This window comes from Pteropus medius, unplaced genomic scaffold (genome assembly GCF_902729225.1).
Source record: "Pteropus medius unplaced genomic scaffold, Ma_sr-lr_union100, whole genome shotgun sequence".
NCBI lineage: Eukaryota > Metazoa > Chordata > Mammalia > Chiroptera > Pteropodidae > Pteropus > Pteropus medius.
This window is the reverse complement of record NW_024344371.1, coordinates 1870909-1891176: the sequence shown is the minus strand read 5'-3', so window position 1 is coordinate 1891176 and position 20268 is coordinate 1870909. Positions and strand designations below refer to the sequence as shown.

General features: G+C 45.7%; 1 protein-coding gene across 4 annotated transcripts; it reads left to right on the top strand.

Moving 5' to 3' along the window:
• The first annotated feature begins 1732 nt into the window (after nucleotides 1–1732).
• IRF6 (interferon regulatory factor 6) lies at nucleotides 1733–17707 on the top strand. Of its 4 annotated transcripts, none has more exons than XM_039870307.1 (10): nucleotides 1775–1803; nucleotides 2952–3014; nucleotides 5790–5875; nucleotides 6405–6581; nucleotides 10556–10760; nucleotides 11684–11812; nucleotides 13851–14024; nucleotides 15023–15415; nucleotides 16108–16226; nucleotides 16966–17707. In XM_039870307.1, exons 4-10 carry the CDS (start codon nucleotides 6408–6410, stop codon nucleotides 17188–17190), a joined length of 1419 nt encoding a protein of 472 aa, XP_039726241.1. In that variant the 5' UTR covers nucleotides 1775–1803; nucleotides 2952–3014; nucleotides 5790–5875; nucleotides 6405–6407; the 3' UTR covers nucleotides 17191–17707. The 4 variants fall into 4 exon arrangements, with proteins under 4 accessions (XP_039726242.1, XP_039726241.1, XP_039726240.1 ...); XM_039870306.1 differs by lacking the exon at nucleotides 1775–1803 and adding an exon at nucleotides 1810–1965; XM_039870308.1 differs by lacking the exon at nucleotides 2952–3014 and having other exon boundaries at nucleotides 1733–1803.
• The last annotated feature ends 2561 nt before the right edge of the window (nucleotides 17708–20268 follow it).

Here is a 20268-nt window from a genome sequence, read left to right as displayed (position 1 = left end):
ATCAGTAATAAAAAGCTGGTTGTGCTGATGAGCTAGGCCTTTCCTATAAATGGGAGAGTGGCCACAGCAGTGGCTGAGACAGAGGCTGGCTGAGTCAGGCTTGCTGCCTTTCCAGGCCTTTGCTGGTTATGTCCCTAAGCTTAACTGGGGCCAGGAATCAAGTCCACATTATTACGAATCTGGAGCTCTCCAAACCATCTATATTAGTTTGCTAGCGCTACCGAACCAAATACTGTAGACTGGGTGGCTCATACAGCAGAAATTTGTCTCACAGTTCTGGAGACTAGAAGTCCAAAATCAAGGTGTCTGTAAGGTTGGTTCCTTCTGAGGACCATGAGGGAAGGATCTGTCCCAGGCCTCTTTCCTTGTGTCTCCTGGCATCATCTTCCCTCTGTGATGCCATCTTCTGCCTGTGTAGATGCCACCTTCTCCCTGTGTTTCTTGGCATCATCTTCCCTCTGTGCCTGTCTGTCTCTGTGTCCAAATTTCTCTTTTTTATAAGGACACCAGTCATATTTGAATAGGGTCCACCCTAATGACCTCATTTTAACTTGATTTCCTCTGTCCAAGTAAGGTCTGAGATTTGGAGGGTTATAGGACTTCAACATCTAAATTTAGGAGGACACAATTAATTCAAAACCTAAGTATCTTGCTAATGTCCCGTCTTACCTGTGATAGCTCAGTGCTTCAGGGACTCATGTACTAGTACACAGCACGCTATCAGCATGCATTTTTATGGACTGAGGTTCACTGCAATGGAAAAGGTAAGAGAATTCTCATCAAGCACCTATTAGGGGACATACAGGCCGTGAATTTCAGGTAATAACAGGAAGTGTCATCGTATTCTGTGAGGCACTGTCTCTACGGTACTTTTTATCTTTATGCACTGCCAAAAATTGCAAATATTTATGTAGCACTTCCTAAGTGCTAAATGCTGTTCTGAGCACTTTATATGAAGAAACTTACTGAATCCCCTTCGAAGCGGGGCTGTTATTTACCTCGTTCCACAGAAAAGAAACTTTCCCAAGTCTGTAGTAACTGACATTGGCGGTTATAGGACTTTAACCTCTGAATTTAGCAAATTAGTAGCCCTAGCAAACTAATACAAGTCTGTAGTAACTATTGGTTTGAATCCCAGTAGTTGACTTGAGATGAACAATTGGGGTTTGACTCTCTAGAGGCCATGCTTACAATTTTTTACCAGAGAGTGATTGGAAAAGGCAGGAACTATTATTCTCATTGAATAGATGAGGAAACTGAAACCAAAAAAGTAACTTAGCCAGGGTCACACATGTAAGAGGCAGAATAAAGGCAGAATTCTTGCCCTGGAAGCCACAGGGCTTTCCCTCAAAGGGACCAAGTTGTCCCTGAGTCCCTTCCCCATATTCTGCTCGACTTACACAGACCCACGGGCCAACTCAGAATCTCGAAACCCTTATCTGTGGTTAACTGTCTCCATACCGCAGGGTAATTATGGGACATGAAGGAGGGGAAGCACCCTTACGACTAGGACCTGACCTCCCAGTCGCTTCCTGTTCCTTAGACCACAGCCCCCCAGGCATAAGGTGTAAGCTTGAGTCTGGAAATTTTCTCAGCTGAGGTAAGATGAGAGGGAGTGCGGTGGGGCAGGGGCTGGGCGAGGCTGGGCCGTCCAGAAACGCAGAGTATCATATTTCTCGCAACCCGCCAATCCTGAACGCGGGAGGGCGTGGCCACACCTGGGAGGCGTGGCCAGACGGCGGTCGGGGCTGCGGCGTCCTGGGCTAGGTGCTGACGTGAACTGGGCGCACCTGGGCGGAGCAGGTAAGGGCCGGTGCGGGACGGGGAGCGGAGCCCGCAGTCCTTACCTGCGCAGAGCCAGGTGTTGCTCGCCGAACCTGTCGACGAGCACGGTGACGACGGGTGATCTTAACTGGGGACATGGTTCGGAGCGACGTCGGCTTCTGGTAGCCGGATTGAGGAAAGGTGGGGACGCCAACTTCTGGAGACTAATTTGAGGGAGGGGGGACACGCCCGCTGGTGGAGAAGGGTCCTCTTCAGAGTTTGTGAGGTTAGGAATACTTGCTTCGGGACATCTGTTCGTTTGGGGATTCCCTCTGGGTCTAGGTGCCTGTCGCCCTGCCGGGGGTAGCTTTTGGGCGGTCCTAGTCCTGGAGCACTGGACCCCTCCCGACCCCACACTGTTGATTCGCTTTCCTCCCGGACCAACCTGAGTGTGCCGCTGTGGCCCCTACCCACTCACCGTCGGGTGGAGCCAAGGCCCCTCCAACCCTCCTGTCTTACCAGCTCGCTGGGCTGCCAGCCCCGGTGTCCCCAAGAGGGCAATCCCCAGGCCGGCAGGCCCTTGGTCCTGGTGGGTGTTTGGGGAAATTGGGACTCGGGGAGGCCAAGAGCTTTAGCCAATTTTTATCTCCTTGAATTTGCTTAGCACAGTCAGGCTCCTCCGCCCTGGGAGACACCTGTGGATTTCCAAGTAGCCAAGCTAGGTGCTAGGGAGGGTGGCGTAGGGCGTGGTTGCTCGGGGGTGAGGCCCTCTTCGGCTGTAGGGGCTGGAGGGCGGGTGTGGAGAAATGTGGAAAGATTCCCAGGCCTGACTGGAAAGGAGGCCTGGGGTGCCACACTTTACAGGGAGCCTGCTTGGTTGGTGAAGGGGTCATCCCTACCCGAACCCTGCTCTTGGAAGATGTCAAAAGGGGAAGCCAGAGAAGGGAGAGGGAGAAGGCACTTGCGTTTGGTTGGTGAGCTAACCCAGGAGAGTAGTTTATGATTAGATGTATGTATAATGTATGCATGACAGCAGCACCCAAAAACCTGCACCTCCCTCTCACCAGCCCAATTTCAATCCAGCAGGGAGGAAGGGTGTGGGGATTATGGCTAGAGACTGGGGATTTACCCCTCAGCAGAGCTAACCTAAATGGAAGAAAGACTAAGGAACCTGGTTGGCATTTCAGTTCCCTCTAGGAGGAAGAGAAAACACAGGACCACCACTGAGGCCTGTCTGCAAGAAATAGCAGGTGTGTTTTACTTTGAGGAAAACCATTGACAGCCAAATCTCAACTTTGGGGTTGTGGTGCCCCTGGACCCTTGTCTGGGCAGGGGCTAACGAGGTGGCACTGCGGTGTTTATTATAAAGGACCTGCTTTCTGGAATGGGGATGTGAGTGAGAACGGTTAGTGCCTTGGGGACGTTGAAAGTGTGCCTGCCCAATGCCCAGTGTGAAGGGAGTGCATGGGTTAGCATCTTTGTTTTTTGGCTGTTTAAATACCTGTTGAAGACACAGGCCTTGAATTTCACCGTGATGGCACCTAGAGATACCAAGGACTGAGTTCAGCTGGCTAAGGTTGTTTGTTCTGTGGGCATTGGGATTTGGGTGGCAAGAGTTTTGAAAGAGAACTCTGATTTAGTTGTGTTTAAGGGTAGGTGTCATGCAGTGTTCTCCTGAACAGCTTCATTAGCCCTCCATGCTTCTGGGATCTTTGTTGATGTTTTTGGGTTACTCTCCTAGTGTGTGGCATAAGGGAGGGACTTGGATGACAGGCTACAGTGGCAGGATTTGGTACAGCACACTCAGACTCAGGAGTGTTGGATCCAGGCACCAGCTGAAGCACTTAACTTTTCTGTGCCTCAGTTAATCCAGCTATAAAATGGGGATGAGAATAATACCACTTTCAGATCATGATGATGAACTCAGACACGTTAAGTGAAAATGCATGTGAAAACTGTAAGACCTGTGTAGATATAAAGAATCGTTGTTACCATGTTCTCACCAGCTGAAGGCTGTCATCTTTTATACCTCCCAGTGGCCAAGAAATGTCTTAGCTTCCTGTGGTTAAAAAAATACTACTTGTAGGTTTTTTTTTTTAAATTATAAATTGAAACATGTTGTTGCAGGAAAATGTGAATCATATATAAAAGTATATAGGCGAGTATAAAATTCACTCATAATCCTATCAACAAGTAACCATTAAGAATATCTTGTTGCAGTGGCGCATTCTTTCTTTCCCTTTTTAAAATTCTGTGTGTACACAAGTGCATGTTATGTTACAAAAAGGAGATACTACTATACAGTCGATATTGAATGCTGCCTTTCCCCCCAACTTCATACTGTAAACATTTCTCCAAATCTAATAAAAATTCTTCAGACGCCCTATTGTTAATAGCTGCTTAATAGTGCAGCCCGTGAATGTGTAATTAGCCATTCTCCTCTGTTATTTGGTTGCTTCCAATTTTTCGCTCTCTGCCTGTTTTTAGAGTCTTAGTTACTGGGTGGCAGATGGGGGAGATCTTGGCCGACTTTCAGAAGGTGAAGGTTAGCAGTGATGGAGGTGGGGCACAGAAGAGGGCAGGGGTGGAGTTGCTCGTGTGTACTGCCATCTTAGTAGAACACCGAGAACCCAGGGCTCCAGATCTTAATCGTCCATCTCTATGGGTGGCTGCTTCTCCTTCCCCATCACTATGGGCAGTTCCCTGTGTTGGCCTGGTTGCCTTAATTTTTTCTTAATGGGCTGTGGATCAACTAGATAAGCACTTTTCTTCAAAGTCCATGCTCTGTCAGGAGGTGGATTTCACAGGTCTGACAGGCCCAGGCACAGGACTCAGCCATATTGCAATCGAAATTCTCACAAGCCCCTTGCTAAGTTGACTGGTTTACTGCCCATTTTTCTGTTTTCTTCCTCCTTTCATTGCCCCATCCCCCTTCCAGTAGGTTAGGACTGAGAAGGAGATGGTAGAACTTGCCCTTGGGAGAATATGTGTTCCCTCCTTATAAGGTAATGTTCTCCATGGTTTGATGGCTTGTCTTGCTGCCCTACAAAACAACATAAACCAAGGCCAGGACTATGGGGGACGGGGGGCACTCGCACACCTGCATGCCAACCTCACCTGCCCACTGTAAGCTGTACTCCCAGGGGGAAGGTTTCAATTGCAGGACTTGGTAACTGGGTCAGAAGGCTCAGGTGAGAGCAGGTCCTGCCTCGCTCTTAAAGTGCCAGAGGCGGAGTTGGGTTTGGGTTTTCCCCCTTGGTTGGAAGTCTGGCTGCGGAAAGAAGTAGTGTTAGGAGACACCCCCTCAACTAAGTTCCCCTGACTCACCTGGTTTGGCTTCTAAACAGTGATCCAGGTGGGGATCTTGGGGTTTGAAGATGACTTATTTATTTATCTATCTTCTTTCATTGTCAGGACTTTGTGAGGCTTGAGTAGTTCCAGTGTGGATTTTTTTCGGGAAAGAGTCTGATGAAAACATTGGGCTTTCGTGTTTAGTAACTAGCTAGCATAGTGCTCGATGCACAGTAAGTAGCTGATGACCAAAAAGAATTGTTAAGTGAAAACAGTAAAATAAGAACAAAAAATCTAAGCGGAACATCCCAGGCAAACAATTCTCCGGTGACTGGTTTTTCCTTCAGGCATCCAAACTGGACAGGCCTTTGTTTCCTGCTGTGAGTGCAGGCTGCTGCCTTATGTTATCTGCTATCTGTTATTCCTGGATATTTTTATGAGAATCAGTTGCAGGCTTTACCCAAGCTGGCTCCTACAACCAATCTGTTCATTCAGCCTCTGTGGGGAAACAGACCCAGGTAAGGAGGCTGTGCTAGCAGCACAGGGCTTGTCTTGTGACTGTCTTCAGTGCTGTATGGTTAGGAACGGTGGTATTCGATATTCTGGGGCTTAGTTTTACTAGACTCAGTTACGGAGCAGGAATCTCAGCCTTTGTCTCCAGTGTTCCCAAGTCTTCTTTCTCACATTGGATTGTCCTGCGGATAACCAGCTCGGACTTCTTTTTCTTGGTACAGAATCTTGGAGTGGCCCAGAGAAAGGAAAGCTGACTTGAGGCCCAAATCTCGAGATCCTCGTGTGTGCACACTGCCAGCTCATTTATGTAAGTGAGGACTTTGGAACCTGGACCTACTTCTCCCTCACCAGGATGGTGTCATTTCTTACTAAAATATTCCCATTTACCTTGTCTGAAAAGAGAGCGTGCTTCAGGTTCCTGCCCATATCCTTGCCGTTCCCATAACTTTTTTCTTCCCTCTCCTGAGATAAGATTGAAAAGAGCAATTTGCCTTCTCTTCCAAAGCCCTTGGTTCTTCAGGAAGGATTGTTCCAGGAGGGATGACATCATCTTTTTATTTTACTGCTTCAGGATTTAAATAGAAGAAATATGATCTACTTACACGATAATTCTGATTTGGCTAGAGCATGAAGTATAAATGGATTTGGAATAAGAATCAAAAGAAGCTTTTAACCTCTTTTCTTCCCCACCTGGCACAGTTTATTCCCATATTTAGTTTCTTTGCTGTGATCTAATGAAACTGTAGCTCTGTCATACGGGAACAGTGGCTGGGAAAAGTTCCCAGAGACTGGCCTAATTCTGCTCTCCCCATTTTTCCCCTCTTCCCCCTACCCAGATCATGGCCCTCCACCCCCGCAGAGTTCGGCTGAAGCCCTGGCTGGTGGCCCAGGTGGATAGCGGCCTGTACCCTGGGCTCATCTGGCTACACAGGGACTCCAAACGCTTCCAGATTCCCTGGAAACATGCCACCCGGCATAGCCCCCAGCAAGAGGAGGAAAACACCATTTTCAAGGTAAAGGACTCCAACCACCTGACTTGAAATGATTTCCAGTTCTCGCAGACCGTTTTTGCTTTTTGTTCTGTTTTCTGTTTTGGTATGAGGCATACACTAGATCCAAAATGCTGATGCAACAGAGAATGTTTACGATGGAGGTGCCCAAATGTAGCGGGCGTAGTAATTTCTCTTGTTGGGGCACATCTATAATGGTCAAGGTCGTTTATTTTTTTCCCGCTAGTGGAAGGTACGCAACTCATACCCCAAAGGGTCCCGGGTGCAGTTTGCTAAACTTCAGTGAGTTGTTCTAAAAGCTTCTAAGTGTCAGCAGTTGACTCTTTCTCTTCATTCGCTCGAGGCTCTTGCTATGAAGGGAGGTGCTTGGGCCTGAGAATGGCTCTCTTGACCAGGACTGAGCTATCGAGTGGCAGGAGGCTCCTGACATATTCTGTAGGAGGGCTGTAAAGGACCCTCCACGAGTCTTTCTTTTAATGTTAAAATATTTTGCCCCATTCATAACCTCCATTTAAAAATTAAAGGTGATTTAATGACAAGTTTTTATTCTACGAATATATTTTCTTAAATAAGAAACAGCTTAGGGAATATAGTTGGTAATATTGTAATAACTAGGTATGGCGTCAGATGGATAATATACTTATGGGGACGATCACTTCATAAGTTATATAAATGTCTAATCACTATGTTGTACATCTGAAACTAATACATTGTATTTCACCTGTAATTGGAAAAAATTTAAAAAATAAAACTACAGTTAAACAAAAAAATAGCTCCAATATGAGTAATTTTAGTTAACTGAAAACAAAAATTTTTTAACATTTATTTATTTTAATTAGTTTTATACAGTACATTGGTTAGATATCTATATAGTTCATAAAATGATCCTCCCAATTGCTCCCTCCCTCCCGTGGCCCTCCTCCTAGCCAGCATATTAATGCTAACTGCATTCCCTATGCTGTGCTCCCCTTCCCTGTGACCACCTATCGACTACTAATTTGTACTTCTTTAACCCTTCACCCCATTCTCTCAGTCCCTCAAAGCCCCTCCCCCCTGTCCATCACCAGAAAACAAAATTTAATCACATGGCATTTTACAAAATTTAAGTGCAACCAAAGCTCGACTTAAGACAGAAGTTGGTGGGAAGCCGGTTGTGGGAAGGGGTGTGATGTGGTTGGTAACTCTGGAGTCCGTGCCTCAGCTTCAGACTAGCTTCCCTGTGCTGGTCAGTCTTCCATCTCACGAGTAGCTTTTGTTCCTGCACCCATGAGACATGGAGAAGTGAGTTTACTCCTCTCTTCCCTAAGCTTGAAGTCAGAAGTGAAATCCAGTCCCTACTGTGGGCCTCTCAAGATTGATGCTCCAGGTTCTTGCTGAGATTGGATCAGGAAAGGTGGGCTCACATCTCAAAGGAGAGCCATCCTGAAGATGTTTCCCGCCCAGCTCAGCTACGTCAGGTGTAGAGACGAGAGTACTTAGAAAGTGAATGAGTGCTTTTAATTTAAAAATTAAATAATATAAAAGTGAGAGGAAAACATCCGGGAAGAGGCACCAACTACTTGAGCTGGCATGGAGGAGGGCATGGGCCTGCCCTGGTCCCTGGCCCAGCTGGCCTTCCATTGTGGCCTTGGTCTGAAACTGGGTTTGCTGTTGCAGTATCTGGTGGTGGCTGGCCATGGGGGAAGAGGCTGGTTTCCAAAACCCCACTCAGGAGAATGATTTGCGTGCTTAGGTCTTGAAGAGAAGGTGGCTGTGGGAAGCTGCTTTGTCTTTGACTGGTTTATATCTGTATACCTGTTTGCGGAATGGTCAAGGGGAGCCTTAGAAATCAGATCCCATGCTCACTCTGCCAGACCTTTGGTGGGATATGAGGGATGGGGGGTGGGCGGTGGGGGCCCTAGCATTAAGTGGGTGCCTGGTCCATACCCTATGTTCATTATCTCATTTAATTCTTAACTCTATAAGAAAGTTATCACTCTCATGTTGTAGCTGCAGAAGCTGAGTCTCAGCAGGGCTAAGTAACTTGCCCAAATCACACAGCCAATAAGTGTTGGGCCAGGATTTGAACGCAGGCCCGTCTGCTCCTCCATTCTCATACTACCCATTCTGAATTGGGAATTGGAAGACCTGACTTTAAATCTTATTACCATCAATGGCACGTGTGGTCTTGAGCAAGTCATATAATCTCTTTGGGCTTTGGTTTCCCCGTCAGTGGAACGGAGGTGAACCCAGTCTTGCTTGCCTCACAGGAATGTTGTGAAAATTGAGTGAAAGAATATATGAGAAGGGACTCATAAATTACCATAAAAATGCAGAGATTATTTCCATTTTAGGAAGAGAAATAGGGACCTGCACGGTAACCAGAATCTCAAAAGCATGACTCAGACTTGGTTTTGAGCAAGTGATATTTATCAGTCACAATAACGGCCATGTGGCGGGTGCTACCTTCTGCTGTACCAGCCTTGGGTTCTCCGTGTCATCTGAGTGGGCCCTGGGGAACGGCTCAGTTGTGACGAGGAAGACTGGGTCTATGGTTCTGGGTTAGCCTGGTCGCTCCCCACGATGGGGCAGGGGTTTAGGGAGCCACAGAAATTTGCGAACCTGAGCCAAAGTCAGCACAGCCCAAGCCAGTTGGGTGGGGCCAGGGTAGAAGTGGGCACAGAGGAGCAAATAAATGGAAAAGATGTAGTGAGGCCCAGGAGGAGGAAATGCAACTGGAGACTTGCTTCTCAGACACTAGGGACCAGTGAAGTTGAAATCCCCTGTAGGGGGCTGGATGGAATGGTGCCTGCTAAGCCACCTGGGGCAGCACAACTTTGTCAAACCGCCTCAGTCAGCACTTCACAAGTTGAGGAACCCCCAGGTGTATGAAGATGGTAAGAAGCGAGTCTGAATTGGAGGAGAAGGATTTAGGTTAGCTGTTGGCAGAAACTTCCTGATTGTGAGGCTCTGCAGGGAGTTACCGAGGGTCAATCAGAGCTCTAAGGATGGGGCAGAAAAAAATTTATTTCAGCTTGAGGAAGAAGTCTTCAGGCAGGAGCAGTGGTGTGGAGTTGGGACTGAACGAGTGATATGCCCTGTCGACTTGAACAAGTTGGTGTATGCTTCCTGATCTTGAGGACCCTGCTAAAGATACCTCCTTTTCTGCATCAAAACATATATCACACTGCTAGAGCAGGCATAGAGATCTGAGAATATGTCTGCAGTGGGCAGAAACCTAAATAAATGCCTGTTAGACCTGGAAGGAGGAACCAGAGAAGAGAAGCTGAAGTGGTTTTAGCCCATGCCACCAGCCACTGGTGTTTCTAGAAAAATGTGTTCCAGTGAAGTGGGAGTATGAGGAAATAGGGAGAGGCAGGGAATATGGGTCTGTTCCGACCAGAGGCCCTCAGCTTTAAGCAGGGGCAAGCCGAACCCCCAGGGTATGCTTCCTGCCAGCCTACTGTTATTCCTAAAGGCACTTGATTTCTAGTTATTTATATACATCAGATTGAGGACTGAAGGGGGAGGGAACAGTAAGGCCAAATTCTTCATAGTGTATACCATTTCCCTTTGCATTATTATTAGATAAGTAATTCATGTCAAAACAAATTAGCCAAAAAAAAAAAAAAAAAAATTAGTGGAAATCCTGCTATTCAAAGTTACCATTAGCATTTTGTTGTATATTTTTTCCAAACTCTTCTTTATTTTCAACCCTTCATTATAGCCACTGTGGTTAACAGGTGGTGCGGGTACTTAACACTTGATATAAGGCTCCTCCTTTCAAAAGACTGTGTTTGCATATGGCTTAATTTCTCTCAGGCCCTCCCTGCCTGGTCCTGAGGGTGGTGTTTCTTGCTGCAGTCCCTGTAAATTGGGGTTGGGATGGGGGGGCAGTCAGGCAGGGGTGCATGTGTGTCTGTATGAGAGAGGGGGAGCACACTTTGTAGTGTTTTTGGGCGACAGCTGTTCATTCACTGCAGTTTCCTATTCTTCAGGCCTGGGCGGTGGAGACAGGAAAGTACCAGGAAGGGGTGGATGACCCTGACCCGGCCAAATGGAAGGCCCAGCTCCGCTGTGCTCTCAACAAGAGCAGAGAATTCAACCTGATGTATGATGGCACCAAGGAGGTGCCCATGAACCCAGTGAAGATATATCAAGTGTGTGACATCCCGCAGCCCCAGGGCTCAATCATTAATCCAGGTGAGGCCTCAGCTGCTGGGGAGAAGGTGGACAGAATGCCAGGTTCTGGGCTGGATTCTGAAAGAAATAGTCAACTTGAAAAGACTGGCAAAGCGAGAAAGCCTTTCCCTAGGAAGGACCCAGAGAAAAGAAGATGTAAACTCAGCTGAATTTTGCTCCCTTAGAGGAATAGTTACTAGCCTGATTGCTTAAAGCATTAGAAAGTAGAGGGAATACAGATTTCTACTGTAAAAACAACTACTTTTGGGACTCAACACTGAGAGGAGAGGGCAGGTAGTTTAGAAGAAGGAGGAATTATAACTTTGAAGGTATTTGATCTGGTGAGCCTCAGTTTCTTCAGTTGTAAAATGTGGGCGCTTGTCTTTCCTGCCTACTTCAAAGGCTATTGTAAGAATCGATATGACATGTAAAAGCTATTAAATTCTCTTTATAAATGTTACAGCGAGTGATCATTTAATCGTAGAATACTTTCGCTATGAGAATACCACTGGATTCTCCTCTTTACCCATTGCTTAACAAGAGCTGACTAAGAGCCAGGTGATTTAGACTTGTCTTCCAGCAAATCTAGCGAGGCCTTCCTAGGAGGGAAGGGTCTGTCCTAGCATTAAGCTTACAAAGGAGAGAAGTTAGCATCCTTGAGTCTCTAAAAGGGATGCTAATGTGTAATAAGAGGGTTAAAGTTGGAATTAAGGGATTTCTGGAGAAGGGAGGGAAAGAGCACTTACATAAGGACTCTACAGGAAGAATTGGAACCAGGGATTAATACAGCCTCCCACTCTTTTTGGTTAGGTCACTGAGGGTACACACTGGACCTGAGGGCCCCTTGTGCCAGCAGTCCCTGGCTTGCGCAGTGCACCAGCCGCAGGGATAACAGTGCAACCTGAGGGGCTCACTTGTGGGCTTGTGTGTCTGTTTCTTGGTAGGATCCACTGGATCTGCTCCTTGGGATGAGAAGGATAATGATGTGGATGAAGACGATGAGGAAGATGAGCTTGATCAGTCACAGCATCACGTTCCCATCCAGGACACCTTCCCCTTCCTGAACATCAATGGTGAGTGGGGTGATGGGTGGTACAGAGGGATGAGGATGACGTAAGGGGCTTTGACCTTGCAGCTGCTGACCTCTCAGCCACCATGACACTGGGAGCAATCACTGTGCCCTGTGCCTAGGCTGCTGGTCTGTTAGCAAGCAGGGGGTCATAGGCAAGGGAACTCTGCTGGCCCAGTTACCCTAGGGGGTGGGTTCTGGGCATAGAGAACATCTTTCGAATCTTATGTGATAATTCGGAGAAGTTAAAAATTTTAATTCATTTTTAATCCCATATCCAAATACATCAGTTTTTATTAATTTTGCTGATTTCCTTCAGACCAAGTGCAGATGTCATTTTCATGAATTGTAGCCACTCTTTTGCTATTTTCATCACTATAAATTTTGTTACTTCCTTAACAGGGGTTACTCTGCTCAGGCCATATGATGGGAACTTGTGGTTTCTACAACTCAATACTAGGCTCTGGTAGAATTTATCTGCAAGAGACTTTTCTCTCTCTTTGTGGAGTTTTTGAGTTCAGCTTCCCAGGAAAAATGAGTTGAGAGGTTAGAAGGTCCCCGTGTGACAGAGCAGGGACCCAGTCTCCTATAGCATGTTCTGAGGATGCTCGAACACAAGGCGAATCGCTCTTCTGTAGCATCTTCCTTTGAACTGTCCATTGAAATGCTCCTAGCTAAGTGACATGCATTCAGTTGAGCACCTTTTCACTGCCTTTCTAGTCCTATCTGGCTTCTATAGGTCAAATGAAATACTTGTGCCACCTAGAAATTTAGCGTATCAAGATGATTCCTTTAGGATTTTGGCAAATCCTCCTCCAGGTGATGCCCCTACCTTTGAGAATCAGGAAATGACTCTTATAAGTTGTCCCCATGCCCTCCTTTACTTACCCTGCCATTTACATCTTTGTAATCAAGTGATGAGTAAAAACTACCATAGAACTTTCAGGTCAATATTGCCACGTGCTATATTCCCGGTTAGTGAAATTTTAAGAATTGGATACCTGGAAATGTGGGATCCTTTTCCCGAAGCCCTTGGCTGACTCCTTCTGCTGCTCACCCCCTTTAAAAGGATGCAGCCTATTTTAAGGATCTCGATTTCATAGTTCTGTTCATATTTTATTAAAGCTAATGTTGTGTGGCCTTATGTATAGGCTGCCTTGGATCCTTTTTGGAAAGATGTGGGAAATTAAAAAAAAAAAAGTGAAATGGGTACATAGATTTAACCAAACTTGTACACAAAGGGTCAAAGAAACATTAACCTCTGTGATTTCAGAGCTGATGGGGCAGAGGAAGAAGAATTGTTGAAGAGTAGATGCCTAAGAGGTGAGGCTAGGAGGAGAAATCGATAGACTTCGGAGTGAGCCAACTTTGACAACAGCAGGGAAATAGAATGGGATTTTCCTTCTCTTTTTTATAAAAGCTTTAACTTGATACTTTCAAGTAAATAATACTCTTACACAGTTTAAAATTCATAATGGTACGAAAGGTCATCAGTTGAAGGTTTTCCTTTCATCCTGTCTCTGAACCTTCCAGCTCCTTCCCTGGAGGAGACTGGTCTTTCCAGGTTCTTGAGTATCCTTCCAGATGTGTTATGCATATAAAAGTATCTGTCTGTTTTTAATGGAATTTCCACAAATTAACACTTACTCAAAGCTAATCAACTAATTCAGTTGAGTTCATTTTATGGAAGACAGCCGGGTTCTATTTAATTGCTAGGGTCAGATTCTGCAGCAGGGAACCTCTTATTCATGCCCATACTAATTTAACCTCAGAGAAAACTCACTTGTGTATCCGTTAATCTCCAGCAAATGCAGGTTTTCAGAGCTATGAGTTTATGGGAGAACGAATATGATTGGGAAGCAGAAACAGGGGACCCTTGTTTATTATTGTGTGAGTTGTGGGTATCAGTGATGGGCTGCCACCTGGAGTCATGATCCAGTGTTTGACTCTTGTCTGTTGACTTCGTTAGGTTTTAGAGCCTCAGACCAGGACATGCACGTGTGTGGTGCCGCTGCCTGCTCACCCACATCCTTTTGTTCTAGGTTCCCCCATGGCACCAGCCAGCGTGGGCAATTGCAGTGTAGGCAACTGCAGTGTGGGCAACTGCAGTCCTGAAGCGGTGTGGCCCAAAACGGAACCTCTGGAGATGGAAGTACCCCAGGCACCTATACAGCCCTTCTTTAGCTCTCCAGAGCTGTGGATCAGCTCTCTTCCGAGTAAGTGAGCCCTGATCTTTCCGATGGGTCTTCAGTTCCTATTATAGTCCCTGCCTCGCCTTCTGTCTCCGTTTCTTTGCCTCGTACAGAACAGCTACCTTTCCCACAGGCATCCTCTGAGTCTGGCTCCTGGCCAGCTGATGATGAGTCACCAGGGAAGAAGTACAAAACATCAGCCCGTACCTAATTGTCCATGGGGGTGCTCTTATCGATTATAGCTCCAGGTTACTCACCACTTCGGTGGGTGGGAGGCCTGGATTTGTCAGTTTGGCTAGTGGATTTGGGGACGAGGCCGTTTGTGGGATAGGGAAGTTAATGGCCATGGATTTGGTCGTGGAGATTCTTGGGTTTTGAGGGGCACAAATCTGGGCACAAATTTACCTCAGCGAAGAATCAGTGTCATTGCCCCATCCCCTTTTCACACTACACGTGGTGGTGGATGTGAGTGCTAGAATTTTGTTCAGGAGGCTGATAGCTTTGATATGACGATAGGTTTCAATGCTGAGTGAAAATTTACTTTGCTGTGAACCGTGTTCTCTTATGATACAGTGTTGGAACAGATCCACAGTGTGTGCTCACGTGTGTAATTTTCAGAAAGATGGCTTGATATTTCCTCTTGTTCCTCTTGTTTCTTTAAACATTGAGCCAAAATTGAGACATGACCATATACATTTATTTTTTAGTTCTTCCCAATGCTTATTGATGTGAAGATTCAGTCAATATAAAATGGGGAGACCTGGACCCAGAACTTAGCTTGGAGAAATTCTAGACTTTAGGGTGTGGTGATTGAACAATGATAGTATAGACGGACCTTGAACTGTTTGCTTCAAGGCAGCCTTTTCAGTGACTATTCCAGGGATATGTTGATGTCACCCTTTACTGCATGAAGGATACTACGGTGGTGGCCTTCCTCAGTGCTGGTTCAACTTGCGTGAGTCTTAGGGATGAACGGGCAGAACAGCAGAGCAGGACTCTCACTGTCTTCTCTCACTTTGCAGTGACTGACCTGGACATCAAGTTTCAGTACCGTGGGAAGGAGTATGGGCAGACTATGACCGTGAGCAACCCCCAGGGCTGCCGGCTCTTCTATGGGGACCTAGGTCCCATGCCTGACCAGGAGGAGCTCTTTGGTCCTGTCAGCCTGGAACAGGTCAAGTTTCCAGGTCCAGAGCACATCACCAATGAAAAGCAGAAGCTGTTCACTAGCAAGCTGCTAGACGTCATGGACAGAGGACTGATCCTGGAGGTCAGCGGTCACGCCATTTATGCCATCAGGCTGTGCCAGTGCAAGGTGTACTGGTCTGGACCATGCGCCCCATCGCTTGTTGCCCCCAACCTGATTGAGAGACAAAAGAAGGTCAAACTATTTTGTCTGGAAACATTCCTTAGCGGTGAGTCTTTTTTTAGGGTGATGGGGGATGTGCTCGCTGGAAGCATGCCTTCCTCTTGCCCTCTCCCTGTTCCTGGCTCTGCAAAGATGTTAGCCAAAAAAATTTCTTCTGGAGGAAGTCAAGGTAGAAGAGAACCTTGGTTCTGAAAAATGAAAGTAACCTGACCAACAAAGAAGGGCGGTCCATTCCAGTGCTATGTACTTGGAAGCTATTTCGAGGTTGGTTTTGGCTCCTTCAGTGGTAGGAGAGGGAAACAGCCTCGCTATGACTCCCCAAATGCTACCAGTTTCTTCTTAACTTTGGAACGTGACCCTGTTCATATAATCAGCAGAACATACACTCTTTTCTTTTGGGAAATATCTGAGTGTTGAATTCAAGCAGATAAATATAAGGAGAGCATTGAGTTGTGAATTTAACAATATGGTTTGAAACCCAAGTCAGTGATGTCTTCTGAAATGATGAAAATGTTCTGTATTTGTGTTGTCCATTATGGTAACCACTAGCCACATGTGGCTATTGAGCATGTAAATGTGACTGATGTGACTAAGGAAATATTTAATTTTAATTAACTTAAATTTAATAGCAACATGTTGTGGCTAGTGGCTACTACCTGGGGCAGCATAAAAGATGATATTTACTGAGTGGTTGTGGAATGACCCAGTACACCAAACTTGTTCTTCCACCTTCTGCAGATCTCATTGCCCACCAGAAAGGGCAGATAGAGAAGCAGCCGCCATTTGAGATCTACTTATGCTTTGGGGAAGAATGGCCAGATGGGAAACCGCTGGAAAGGAAACTCATTTTGGTTCAGGTGAGGATATAAGGATATGTCAACAACTTGTTGCCTTTTTTTTTTTTTTGGTCTTTATTGAAATATAATAGACAATTAGTTGCTTGCTCATTGCCTTTTTATCAATGCTTTAGCCCCTAGGTCTGGAGTAGAGCCCAGAGCGAGGGTCCTTCAGCCTGTGTGGGTTTTAATCCCATCAGATGCAGTAGCAGACTCAAACTTTGTACATTGTATGGTAGGACCAAGCTAGGGAATACAGGGTCTTCAAAGTGGGTGACCGATTTAGTGGAGACCTTACTTTTCCTTCTCTTACTGACGTTATAGTCTTCCTGAAACCTAACAGCATAGGACCCTTCCAGCTCTTTTTACAAAAACCTTTTGAATTACTTTTAAGAACATAACCTTATTCTAGAAAGTGGCAGAAAGACCACTTGGATTTGGCCCCTGGATTTGTACAAGACTGGCACTAGATTAAATTTGGGTAAAAGTCTTGCTAAATAAGCAGTTATTTAGGCATATGATGTGCTACATCTAGGTCCTTTACCTTCGTTTGAACCAGCTTCTAGAGCGAACTTTGATAGGATGGTTCAGAGAGATGAAGGTGTGTCCTGTATCTAGACATTAGAGTGTGTGTTGGGGGTGGGGAGATGGGGAGCCTTCCCCAGGGCCTCACTCGTCCTACCTTCAATATTGGGTCCCTTCTGCTATTTAAAGATACCTTTTCCTCAGTGGATACCTGTGTGCTCTGTGTCCTGAACAGGTCATTCCAGTGGTGGCTCGGATGATCTATGAGATGTTTTCTGGCGATTTCACACGATCCTTTGACAGTGGCAGTGTCCGCCTGCAGATCTCAACTCCAGACATCAAAGATAACATTGTTGCTCAGCTGAAGCAGCTGTACCGCATCCTCCAAACCCAGGAAAGCTGGCAGCCCATGCAGCCCACCCCCAATATGCAACTGCCCCCTGCCCTGCCAGCTCAGTAGTCATGAATGCCATCTTCTCTCTCTCTCTTTTTTTTTTACAGTTTGTACATATGGATATTTTTTATTATTCAGATTTAACCAGCTTTTTAAACCTCTTTTCTTTCTAATAATGTTAGTAGTCTTTGACTTTCCAAATATGTTTAGCTCTTAAAGTTGATTTAATTTATGGAAAAATCACCCTTCGTACTTTCCCTTTCTTTTTAAAACCTCCCAATGTAGTATCATGTAGTAGATGGAAATTTGGCCTGGGAGCTTGGACACCAGGGTTCTAGCTACAGCTTTGCTTCCAGTGGTGTGACCTTGAACCAAGTCATTTAACCTCTGGGCTTCAGATTCATTACTGTAAGGTGAAGGAGTTGGAATGATGCCTGAAATAATACCAGCTTTAAAACTCTGCTTCGATGACTTCATTCTACTTGTACAAGGCGAAACTGCTTGGAACAGAACCCTTCTGCATTGTTCTTGTCCTATATTTTTTTCTTGCTTTCATTAAAGTTCCCTCAAACACTGATTTGTCCAGGATCGATCTCCGTTTGACCTGTTTTGCTAGTAGAGTAAGGTAGCTCCCTGATGGGGGAAGTGAGAGGGAGGGGAGCCAGCTGGTTGCTTAGGAACCAAGCTTGATATCTAAATAGAAATAGGTGCCAAAGTCTGAAAGTCACCCGGTCTGTGGAGTAAAAGCTCATAATTTGAGCTGCTAAAGGGACGCTGTTGACATAGAAGACCTGGGGATCCTGTGGAAGAATTAGTTGTCCGGTGTTTACCTTGCTATCACTCAGATTGTGTGTGAGAGGTACATGAGATGTATGACCTGGTGGCAGCCTTCAGAGAGGACAGAGCTCCCTTTTCTTTTTTTCCTTCTGTGAGGAAGATTGAAGTGTGAACTGGGCATCTCGGAAAACTCTGATCGTAAAAGGGACAGATTCTCTTTGGAGAATTTTTACAGCCTTCCTATCATTTGGGTCACTTGCATTTAGGAAAAATGGGGTGTTGAGTGTGCTAAGGCCAGGACGAAGAAGAGCTGGGCAGTGCTTTTCTGGAAAAGGCTCACCTAGCACAAACCTGCTTGTCTGCCTTCCTAGTGGAGGTAGCTAGGTGTGAACAATTAAGGTGTAGAACTTTGCAGCTATAACTGCCACAGACTGGTCTTATCTATTAACTTTTGCTTCGTCCCTGACCCTTTTGCCTCCCTGCCACCCTTTTTTAAAAGACAAAAATCGTACATGATTTAAACCTCAGGGCCTAAGTGGAAATCAAGATGCTAATCTGGTTGCAGCTTCAATCCTCTTGAATACTGATGCCTGTTTGTGCCAGGCCATATGAAACAAGCCCATGACTAGTCTGCTACCCTTAAACCAAGCTGCCCCCCACTTGCTACTAAAGTTGAGCTAGCTGAAAAGTTTGGCTAGCTTTATTTCAAAAACTATTACCTCATCTCAGTCACAGGTAGCAGTGGGACTTATTCAGAATGCTTAAGCCATGGTTTTAAGGTCTCTAAGGAACCTAATGGGATCTGCTGTTACTAAAGTATGACTAAGAGAAATCTGAGTAAAGATGAGGTACTCAGCTGTGAGTGTAAGTTGGGCTTCTAGAGACCAGGAAACATGCAAGGCACAGAAACTATATTTTTTGGCTGTTTCGTTGAATGGGTTAAGTGAGAGAGTTCACAGTGTTCACTGCTGTCTCTATAACTCCAAATTGTAAAGAACCCACTGTAGTTAAATTGAGAGGGCAACTCTTAGATCTGGGCTGGTTCTTTCCCCCGATCCTGAGATGTTAACAGCCAGGCTGTCCGTCTGGGGGCCCAGATAATGTGAGCTGGCAACAGGTGTGGAAAATAGTGTTCTGAAGTGTCAAGAACATCAAACTTGTAGTATGTGACTGTAATGAAAAGGTTATGAACATGTCAGGAGAATGGATGAGTGGTTTTACATTGTCTCTAACTAGATAGCCAAGTTTTTTCCGTGTGAGTTTTTTTTTTTTTAAATCCTTTTCAGAGTGCTGGGAGTGTGCATGCAGCGCTCTCTGCTCATCTCCCTGAGTGCTTCTCTGGTTCTTCCTTTCTTGGGGACTCGGTCTGCTATCTCCTTTGGTGGCTATACCACTCACTCCCGTGGTGTCTTCTACTTTATTGCCCTTACCTTGCTTGCTGGAGAGTTTGATAGTGTCACCAGCTCTTCTTTTTATTCACTGTCCAATCCACCACTGAAGTTAGCTAAATGTTAAAAAGAACCCACCATAGGTAAATTGGGAGGGCAAGTGTTGGATCTGGGTTGGTCCTTTTCCACTATGATTAGGTCTCTATTTATATGTTCCCATAATCAGTTCCCTTGGAATTACTCAGCGTCTGTGCCCTGCTTGTCTACAAACTTGCTGAAGGTAGGGACTGTTTATCTTGGACTTTGTTGTCAGCCCATAGCACAGTGCCTGGTACATAGTATGTTCTCAAATATTTGTTAGAGGGTGTGAGGGCAATCTGGCTGTGACATCTGTCACCCTATTGATCGCCAGAGTTGATTTGGCTGGCTAGGAGGATGTCCCCTTCTTCCCTCACCGCTCCATGTGCATCCCTCCCGAAACTGCGTGCTTTGTCGAAGAGGATGACCTTCCCCTATATAGGAGAGGACCGCTCTTTGGCAAGGGTATACGAGTAGTCGTGCTCTCCTGCTAGAACCTCCAAACAAGCACTCAAATATTTGTTAGAATAAATGAATGAACTAAAAAAGTCTTTCGTTTCAGGGATTTATAGCTAATCACCGTGGTAAAATAAATAAGGGAAAGGTAAAAATTCTAAAATTAGTTTCTAGTCTCTGCTTCTGACTTTCTGAGTTAAGAACCAAGCCGGTCCTTTCAGGGTGGGCCCATCTTTACTCCACGGTTGTGTCTCTTTGCTATTTGAAGACACCACTAAGGTAGAGCCAGGAGTGAAACTTCTGGTGTAGAGGTATAGATGCCTACAGTTCCCTTAGCCTCTGTCCCGCCTATGGGTCAATAAATTTGGGCCATATTCTCAGATATGGGTTTTCACAAGAAATTCTTTCCCTTCGTGGTATGGGTCATATCACTGGTTGTTAAAGA